Below are 10,272 nucleotides of genomic sequence, written 5' to 3'. Positions count from 1 at the left end.
CCTCTTTGAACTTGCGGCAAGAACCCATTGCCCGCAATCCACAACAATCGTCTAAGAGGGAAAGCGCAACAACGGGTTGTCTCACAGAACCCTCACGCCTCAAGCACGACACGCCGATATTTCACCTGTTCGACCAGTTTTTCATTGGTCTTCCGCTCCTTTGAGAATACCCTCAAGAAACAATCCCTCTGCCGGTTTTGGTCCCATAAACCGCCAGCTTGACCCGATTTGACGTCCTTGGATTCACATCATCCATAACAACCCCACACCAAATCGTCGAGATATTCTACGTTGATTGAACCCAATCCCCAATCAACCACAACCGCCAAGATGACCAAATCCCTGGTTCTTCTTGTCGCCTGCCTTGACGCCATTGCTGGCGTCTCGGCCTTCTTCCGCATGGAATGCCGAGGCAGACTTGCCATGGCCCGCCTGGACCCTCTGGTCAACTACAAAGAGCCTGGTGCCCACGTCCATGCCATTCACGGCTCGAACGGTAAGCTTTGAGCGCACCTTTTTTGTGATCGCACAATGGAAGACTGAATGCTGATTGGTGTTACGAGCCAGGTTTCTCCGAGTCGTCGGGCTTCAGCGAGCTTCGCGGCGGAGACTGCACCTCGTGCGCTGCCAAGGAGGACATGTCTGCCTATTGGACTCCGTCCATGTACTTCATGCATGACGATGGCACTTTTGAGGCCGTCGATCAGATCGGAGGCATGCTCTCGTAAGTGGCTTCCCACTTGTTGCTTTGGAACCCACAAGGCCGATAAATAATGCCTACTCGGCGACACTGCTAAACAGACATGCTAACGCGAAATCAGCTACTACTTGTTCCGTGATCCCAAGAACAACGTCAAGGCTTTCCCCGAGGGCTTCAAGATGATTGCTGGATCCAACTTCCGCCGTGATTACCCTCTCGGAAACCCGGACCAGCCTGACCCACCTCAGTCCAACTGGAAGATGATGGGTCAGACCACCCAGGCCGCCCTTCAGCAGCGCGCGGTTGGCTTCAACTGCCTGGATTACTCCAAGGCTCCCGAGGCTTCTCTGTTCCGCCACTTCATGCCCACCAAGGACTACCTTGACGCCAACTGCCCCGACGGTATTCGTCTTGAGCTGGCCTTCCCGTCGTGCTGGAACGGCAAGGACGTCGACTCGGATGACCACCAGTCCCACATGGCCTACCCTGATCTCGTCCAGGACGGCAACTGCCCCGAGGGCTTCGATACCCGCCTCACTACCCTCTTCTACGAGATCATCTGGGCCACCAACTCCTTCAAGGGCCAACCTGGCAAGTTCGTCGTTTCTAACGGCGACCCTACTGGTGAGTAGCATATCCATGCTTTGTGCGTATGACCCCCCTTGCTAACGGTCTCCCAGGATTCGGATTCCACGGTGATTTCATGACTGGCTGGGAACCCGATTTCCTCCAGGACGTTATCGGCAACTGCACGAACCCCTCTGGTGAGGTTTCCGACTGCCACCTCCTGACTCTGCAGAGCGAGGCGGAGCAGAACAAGTGCAAGATCAGCCCCCCCGGAGCTCTTGGCAAGGAGAACGTGTTTGGTGCTGCGGTCGACAAGGTGCTCAATGCTTTGCCCGGAAACGTTCCCGTCCAGGCTGGCCCCGAGTCTGCTACTCCTTACTCGGACGGTGGAGCCGCTGGATTCTTCACTAGCCTCTTCGGTGGCGGAAAGCCCAGCAAGACCCCGTCCAGCTCGTTCAGCGCACCCACCCTTACGTACCAGCCCGGCACGTCTTCTTCTTACCCCGGTGGCGGCATCTTCCTCGAGGCCACGAGCAGCCCTGCCGCACCTGCACCCGTCCCGGCTGCCCCCAGCTCTTCAGTGGCCCCTCCCCCGGCCCCTGTCGAGCCTACCTTCAAGCAAGCCCTTGCTGCCCCCTCTCCTGACACCACTACACCTGTGCCATCGCCGGCCACTACGCCCGCTCCTACTTTCTCGTCCGACCCTAATGTCTCGTACGAGGCTGTGAGCACTCAGACTATCAGCACTGGTGACCAGGTTCAGGAGGTCGTCTGGGAGGAGGCTGTCAAGTACGTGACAGAGGATGTCGTCACGACTACCACTGTCTACACTGGTGTTGCCGGCCGATCTGAGCACCACCGTAGCCACCTGCGCCGTCATGGCCACGGTGGCCACCGTGCGTAAAGGCTTGCAGAGATTCCATTTCACTTCGATGAAGATACTAGGGAGCGGCCGTACAGGGCGGATATTGCATCGCGATGTTTGGGCTTCATTTCATTTCGCCCGCATACTATGACTTCTTTTTTTTGTGCTGCTCTTGGAACAAAGCATATTTGACTCAACTGAACGGAGACGAATGCCGTTGTGGAAAGAGCAGGCTACAGCATTTGCATGGATGGAGGAGACGGAGAAAATAAGAAAAACAACGGTGTAGCAGACAATGGCATTGCATATGATGAAACTTTCGTTAGGCGTTACAAGGACAAGAGACACCCTCATCCGTAGGGAGTTGCATTTGGGGCCTGCATACATCTCTTCTGGATGGAGGTGTGGTATGCTCTTTCGATTTCTCTCTGCGGTGAGTTGATCTCAGAAGGCTGCATCGGTTCATACCCATTACCCAATGCAATCAACCCATCAATCAATCTGATCTTGATACACCGAAACCTACGGTTTATATCAACTATGTGTTTGCCGTGAACTATACTATGACGCGTAGTAGTATCGCATCCTTGTGTGTGAGAGAATGAATGCGACGCGACGTTTCTGGGCTGTGCTCTAGAAGACGGTGGCCCAGGATCTAGTGGCCAATAGTTTAGCTGATAGTCCCTATTTTTAGTCGCTTCAGTGGGTGGCTATTGGGCCTTTGCACCGCCACAGGTCCCTCTACCCCCTGGTTCCCCCAGGCCTCTCAGGCGTCGTAAAGTTGGCTGGGCTAGCCTAAGCTGGATTGCAAATCCTACCATCCAACACTCCCACCTCGCTGTCGATAGTGACTGTCTGTCGTACTTGTTGTTTTTTGCTTTTCGTGCTTGCTTCCATCTTTCCTTGCGCAACCTAACTTACCACTGCTGCATCGTTGGGACTGGCCTATGTAGCCTGTCTTGTTTGTTGTAGATCCCAGAACATGCGGTGAACCAATACGCGGCCCTCTCCCTACAACATCCATTCTTTAGAATCTAACCACTTCTTCGTTCCCGGCCTGTCCGTACCTCATGGATACGAGGAGCTTATCGCCTACGTTTGCATCCTCCAACATGGCGCGACGATGGGCTCGCCGGGTTGAACGGTATTGTTGCAGCTGTATTACGTATTTCCCCCTTGCTTTCGTTTACGGCGTCACGACTTGGGCGGTATGGGTCGTTGTTAGCATTGGGCGCAGCACCTCTGCGTCGTCAACCGCGTGGACTGGTAAGTCATACCTCGAACATTTCTGCCAGCCCTTACCCTTCTCAAACCTCGCATTCGGATTCTCCTCGGGCACTGGTACTGATTCAAACAAATCTAGGCACGGCGTCATCGATCGGAGGCGTCATCCTCTACGCCCTCCTAAACTGGTCCTACACCACAGCAGTATTCACGCCGCCCGGCAGCACAACCAACGATTACGGCTACTCGACTCTCCCGACCGTCGCTCCTCCCTCGGCCACCTCATTTACCGTCAAGTCGAATGGCGAGCTACGCTTCTGTAAGAAATGCCAGGCCCGCAAGCCCGACCGCGCCCACCACTGCAGTACCTGCAGGAGATGCGTTCTGAAGATGGACCACCATTGCCCCTGGCTGGCGACTTGCATCGGACTGCGGAACCACAAGGCCTTTTTGCTGTTTCTGATGTACACCACGTTCTTCTGCTTCTTCTGCTTCGCCGTATCCGGAGACTGGGTCTGGTCCGAGCTGGTCAAACAGACACAATACGTCGACACCCTCATGCCCGTCAACTACATCATGCTGGCGGTCATCTCGGGTATCATTGGCTTGGTGGTGGGCGTATTCACGGGATGGCATATTCTGCTGGCAAGCAAGGGCCAGACGACCATCGAGTGTTTGGAAAAGACGCGCTACTTGTCGCCACTGCGCAAATCGATGCAGAGCCAATACACCGCGCAACACAACGGTGAAGGCCTGGCGCTTCCCAAGTATGGACAGCAGCTTCTCGACATTCACGCAAACGCGCTGCCGGGGGTCACGCGGCCGGAAGAGGGGGAAGTTCGTGTGAGCCTCGATGGGAACAACGATATGCGCCCGGCGCACTTGTCGTACGAGGAGATGGAACGAATCCGATCCCGCAAACGGTACGAGGAATACCTGGACGAGCAGGACTCGGAGAAGCTGCCCAACGCCTTCGATCTCGGCCCGAAGCGAAACCTGCTGCATCTCTTTGGACACTCTCCGCTGCTCTGGTTCCTTCCCATCATCAACACGACTGGTGACGGGTGGGCATGGGAGGCTAGTCCAAAATGGGTGGCAGCCCGCGAGCGACTTTCGAGCGAAAGGGAGGAGCAGCGACGACGGGAGGAAGCCGCCGGGTGGGGGGTTGAGACACCCAACTTCATTCAAAGCCAGCCCTACGACACAGAACAGAACGGAGCGACGCGTCACTACCTCAACACCCCTGCGACGCCACCTCGCCCAAGCGGTGGCCGACGGACACTCTCCAAGGCCGATCGTGTTCTTGGGCGCGATCCAGACCTGTACGTGGACGAACCGGCGGGCTCGGTATCTATGAGGAAATTGAGCTCCCAAGGCATCGATATCGAGCATGATGATTATGATACAGACAGTGAGAATGACGAAGCCAAAGAGAACACCGCGATGAACCTGGTGACGAACGGGGCCTGGGCCAGGAGCGGTGCCAGCGGGCTGTTACGAAAGTCCTCATCGAGGACGGATTCGACCCCGTCGGTGAGCGGGGCGAAAGAAGACGAGGGGGTAGACTAAAGTCTAACCATGAGCATTTCGGGAGGCTGGTTTGCGATCTAATTGTTCTCGGGCATACAGGACAAGGCACTTGGAGACGGGGAGTCGGTACTATTGGGTGTGCATGTGTGAGATTGTATCAGCGGGGCATGGCCTTGGTTGCTTTTGCCTTGACTTTCTGGCAGACATTGCACAATCCGGGCTCTGACGACGGTGTCCGAATAAACCGTACGATACATACTTATACTTGCATCAGGGGGGATTCTGGGCAAGGGGTTTTTGCTCGACTTGTATGATTTTGTATTTTGGTCGCCCGTATGGCGTTAGTTGGAATATAGAAAGCGTACCCGTTCTCGGTAATGATGAGTCCACGGTCTTGAGTTGATATTGATGGGGGGCACGAGTCATCATGTACAGGGGCGGCATAATGGACGGGCGATACAAGACGGTCAAGACGCTGACTTGACAACGTCGTCCTTTTGCCCAATCGGGTCGAGGGCGGGCTGGGCGGTTGGTTAGAGCACCGGCTGCAGCGCCGTGACAAGGGGCTTGCTACGCTCCATACTGAATGAACTTTATGCGGACGGGGATGTTCTCACCAAACTTCCACGCCTCGTTTGAAAGCACCAGAGTATGCCATACTGCACAGATGATTGTTGCTGGTTTATGTTTTCCGTGTGTGTGGATGGAGGGACACCTAATTCACAGACCTACTAGGCATACAGGATATATCAACACAGCATGAGTGGCTCGAGTATGTACCTAGTGATTAAGCGAGACGGACAAGTGAGATACATGTATTGCCCACATCATCATCATCATATATCGCCACAATCCCAACGACCCCAAGGAGTACAACGTGCAGCAATGTCCTAGTCGCCGCGTCTTCTTCTCTTGTCGTGGGAGTCTGGATCGGATCCGGAACCACCACCACCTTTTGGCCAGGGGTTGTTACTGCTCGGTAAGCCTGCCAAGTGGATGAATAGACGTCTTGGTTCTGTGCTGTGGTTGTTTCTGGGTACGATGCCTGCCCTGTCGCTTGTGTCTGTCTGAGCTTGGCCTCGTTGCATGGCTTTCGATCTCGTCCAACTCACGGCTCACCCAATTATGAGCCGGATCAGGACACGTAGCAAATAGCGACACCGTTCAGAAAAAAAAAATGTTTTAACAAAGGCGGCGTTTTAATCGTGATAGCGAGGTCCATTATATGCACTGCTCGGTGATTGTCCCGTTGATGGCGATAGCGCTGCTTTTCGTATGAGACAGCATTTCCGTGGATAATCGACAGGCTAGAGTATCTAATCAGATATCTTATTTGATAAAATAAATGTTATACTATCAATATTAAGAGTTCCCTAGTAAATGCAGGTATAGCATCATCTCGTAAGAGCAACGTTTTCGTCACGAAGGGGACAATGGATTGAGTGTTTGAAGCCACGCAAATTACGCGGGATTTATGGATTATTCTATACCTATGTATCGGCTATTGCGTGTCAATCTAATTAGTCTATGTTTATACCATGTCATTTCGGTCTTTACTTCGGGCACTACCCCGATCCATGCTCTGTCTGAGCGTCATTGTTCTATGGAACAACCCGCCGCGACTGCTCCCAGCCTTACTGGTCTTACTAGCGGTCTTCTCGAGATTCGCACCGCTCGCGACTGCCTCTTCTGGAATCCTAGGTGGGTGGGCGAAGGATGGTGTCTGTTTGCGAGCCGCAAACACGTCCTGGTAGAAGTCCATGTTTTGCATGTTGTCGAACCGCGAAGAGTTGGAGCGTTGCCGGCGGGTCGCAGTCATCTTCGACTGATCGACTGAGTGCTGGCCGTAAGAGTCGGTCCTCTGCGGAGGCTGAATGTTCGTCTGGTATACGGGGAAATCGTGGCCGGCGATTTGCAGTTGTCTTCTCGGTTGTTGTATACCCATGGCGGCCGTCTGCTTGGAGAGTTCCATGGCGAACTTGTTGTGACGCGTGAGACGGATGAGTTCGTTCTGGAAGCTGGACTTGTGGAAGGTGATGAAGTTGACTGCCACGGCGTAGGTATCCTCGATGGTGGTCAACTCGGTGATAATCTTGCCAGTGTAGTCGCGTCGGTTGGCCTGGACGAACTCGGTCATACGCGCCTGCAACTCCTCGATCACCTCCTTGGGCGTACCGAATGCCATGCGCAGCTTGAACACGTCAGCCAGACTGCCGGATCGTCGGTGGTTGAGGATGAAGAGCGTGTTGAGCACCGAGTTGGGGGCCTGAACGATGTGGCCTTCCATTTTCTTGAACTCGGTGTATAGAAGGGAGATCTCGGTTACGTAGTAGTCGTCACCCGTTCCGGTGGCTCCAGTGTTGCCATAGACCGTAATACGATCACCGACGTCAAACGGATGCTTGACGAATACAAAGATGATTGACTGGAGGAACTCCTGTGCAGTCGCCTGCAGGACCCAGGCGAGACCCAGGACCGCAGTGCCGGCTGAAGCCAGAGCAGCACTAGCACTTGCCGAGATGATGGAGATGAAGACGATGACGGCGATAATGATCACAATAATGAGGAACGTCTGATCCAGCTTCTTGATGACGGAATCCAGATCTTTCAGGGAAGCTGTGATAGCTTTCTTCTCGCGATGGACCTCGTCACAGAACGCCTCCAACTCATCGAGCGACACATCGCCATTCAGGTCGCGGTCGAAGATAGAAAACGCGGCCTCGGCGTCCTCTTCTGACGGGAATGCAGGGCTCAGGTCATCCGGGGTGAGAACGTCAGCACCGTCCTTGGCATATGTCCGGAATAGACGGCGGGCTAGCACTTGGGCAGAGCTGGAATTTCGCAGTAGTTCCGAAACGACCTTTCGAGGATGGTTGCTGAGACGCACTTCGCGACCAGTGAAGTCTCCGGCCACCCGGTTGGCGACATCACCGACCTTGTTAAACGCAGTGCCAACAGTCTGCTGGAATTGACGCAGAGGGGTCTTCGTTCCAGAAGCGTTGTATCCCGAGACGGATTCTTCGGTGGCGAGCCGGTCTCCCGAGTACTGGAACAAGTGAACCAGGTAGGCAATGTACTGTTTGTTCGTATCGATGCGAATCATGTACGTCCGCTTGTGGAAGGTGTTCGTGATCCACTGCATGATGATCTTCTCAACAAAGTTGCCGACCGCCAGGACGAAAAGCGCGATGATGACCTTCTGGACAATGTGAATCCATGTGATATCAGGGAACCGGTTCTTCTCGTCGGATGAAGGAACCTTGTGGTTGTTGACGATGGGCTTGAAAGAGATCAACACGGCCAACATCCAGAGGAACAGCGCCGTGTGGAGTTCCATCTGCTCGCCGATGACCTTCCATTTCTTGGGATTGCCAGACCCCAGGATCTTGGCACCGAATCTGACCAGGTAGGGCAGAATTGCCGTACAAATTCGTGCAGCCCAGAGTGTCAGCCAGACGATTTCGAGCCAGATACCAAACCACAACAGCTCAACACCTCCGTCACCGCCAATCACAGGCTGGAACTCTCGGGGCAAGAAGATTCCCAGGAAAACCGGAATGAGGAGAATCAAAAAGATTGGTAGCAGGTAAAAGATGTACCGGGAGGCCCGTGGTAGCTTCTTCACACGCCTGAGGAACTTGAAGATCTTGCTGGGCTCTTCCTCATCAGCCGTCGTGGGCAGGTTGTTGGGGAGGTTGTTGGGATTGGTCGGGGCATTGAAGACGTCCTCCTTGATGATCTCTGACCGGCGTGATTGAGATTTGTTCAGATACTCCTCTTGGTTGGAGATCTTTCGCTCGATGCCGAGTAAGGTCAGGTCATCGTTCAGGCGGGCCGCATGATCCCGACGATCCTGGGTTTCCCTGTCCTGGGTTTCCCTGTCGCTCTCCGAGAGCACCTCGGTCTCCACGGTGGGCGCCCGGGTCAGCGTGTTGGAGGAACCATCGTAGTGCTGGTGGTTCTGGTGCCCCGAGTCGCCCGAAGGGTTGTGGTTGTGGTAGGGATTCTGTGAAGACGATGATTCGGCCATTTCGAAAGATGCTTGACGGTGGGGTTGATGATGTTGGCTATGGGAAGATTGTGAATGATGATGAGAAGATTCCATCTCGAACGATTGACGAGATGCCATTCGGTCCACTGTCGATTGTAGGGTAATCACTAATCACTGCCCAAGATTATGCTGTTGTTGCTGGACGCTGCGGTGGTGATTACAGGCCCCAGTATCGGCGACTTCCACTGATATGTCCAGTCTGCCGGTCAACCATCCATAAGAGGAGACGTTGATGCCAGTGTCTTGTGCAGCGAAGGACCGTTTATTCCAGTATCCGATTGAAGTAGGAATTAGGCTTGGCGACGTTGATGCCAGGGTCTTTTGCAGTGGAGGACCGTTGATTCCAGTCTCTAATGGAAGCAGCAATTAAGCTTATTAACAACGTTGGTGACAGTTGCCGGTGTCTTGTTCCAACAGTGGTGGCAGTAGCAGTAGCAATCGCAGCCGAGGAGCGACGATCAAAAAACGAAAAACGAAGATCGAAGAGCGAAGAGGCCGCAGGTAGGAATGTGCAGCCAGCGATTTACTATAGCTGGAGAATAAATAATGGGGAGCTGCGATTGATTGCGTGCTGAAAACGAGTGTGATGAACCGCCCAAGAACAGACAGAACCAGAGATCCGGAAGGAACAGACGCCAGATGAGGAGACTGCTTAATCAATGGAGAAAAAGATGGAGAAGGAAGGTCTCGAATCCTGTGAAATATGTATGAACAGGAGAAAGCAGCCAGTCGCCAATCGCCATCGCCTTGGTTGGAGCGGACGCCGGTTGTTTTGCTGGTGGTTGCTGATGCTGCTGCTGCTTGCGCAACCACCACCCGATGTCAATGGAGTATTCACGAACCCTCGATCCCTGCAGCCCCTACACGTCTGTATCCATTGGCAAGCTCATCCCTGCCCAGGTGTCCAGTCCGCTACAGTAGGGAGTCAGAATTAGATATGACGCGGCAGGGCCGCCGGGCAGGGCCTTCTCTTGGCTTGCCGATCCACAACTTGGTCAAATTTTTGAAAGGCGGCTTCTGGATAGTCTGTCTCTCGGGCTCCCATGCCATGGCCTCCTCGGGATAGCACCTAATGCTTACAATTACAAGTACAGGTGTGTGTATGTGTACTGGTACTCACGCTCTCGGAAAAACACTGTCTTATACAAATCAAGTAGAATGTAGCCTTCGATGTTCTGATGATACTAATAAGAAACATTCGAAGCTTGCTTTGTCGTGAATTCCACCAACTGGAAATTTGATTTCTCTACCCGGCCGAGTTCCAAAACGGTGATTCGACCAACTGAGGTACATGCACAAATGGAAAGAAGGTGGCTTCAGGATAAGCGATCGCAT

General features: G+C 53.7%; 3 protein-coding genes across 3 annotated transcripts; 2 read left to right on the top strand and 1 right to left on the bottom strand.

The window, feature by feature from the left end:
• Positions 1 to 330: 330 nt before the first annotated feature.
• PG985_000290 (uncharacterized protein) lies at positions 331 to 2,171 on the top strand (the record flags this gene model as incomplete). Its single annotated transcript, XM_066820059.1, has 4 exons — positions 331 to 496; positions 568 to 724; positions 822 to 1,324; positions 1,381 to 2,171. The coding sequence occupies 4 exons, from the start codon at positions 331 to 333 to the stop codon at positions 2,169 to 2,171; spliced, it is 1,617 nt and encodes a 538-aa protein (XP_066690938.1).
• A 1,073-nt stretch (positions 2,172 to 3,244) lies between these two features.
• On the top strand, positions 3,245 to 4,925 carry PG985_000289 (palmitoyltransferase for Vac8p; the record flags this gene model as incomplete). The annotated part of the gene is made up of 2 exons (XM_066820058.1): positions 3,245 to 3,398; positions 3,496 to 4,925. The coding sequence occupies 2 exons, from the start codon at positions 3,245 to 3,247 to the stop codon at positions 4,923 to 4,925; spliced, it is 1,584 nt and encodes a 527-aa protein (XP_066690937.1).
• A 1,492-nt stretch (positions 4,926 to 6,417) lies between these two features.
• On the bottom strand, positions 6,418 to 8,916 carry PG985_000288 (uncharacterized protein; the record flags this gene model as incomplete). Its single annotated transcript, XM_066820057.1, has 1 exon — positions 6,418 to 8,916. One exon carries the CDS (start codon positions 8,914 to 8,916, stop codon positions 6,418 to 6,420), a length of 2,499 nt encoding a protein of 832 aa, XP_066690936.1.
• Positions 8,917 to 10,272: the final 1,356 nt, after the last annotated feature.

This window comes from Apiospora marii, assembly GCF_038362585.1.
Source record: "Apiospora marii strain CBS 49790 chromosome Unknown utg000001l_segment0_segment0, whole genome shotgun sequence".
Classification (NCBI taxonomy): domain Eukaryota; kingdom Fungi; phylum Ascomycota; class Sordariomycetes; order Amphisphaeriales; family Apiosporaceae; genus Apiospora; species Apiospora marii.
Note: the sequence above shows the minus strand (reverse complement) of the source record. Positions and strands in the feature narration are given on the sequence as shown.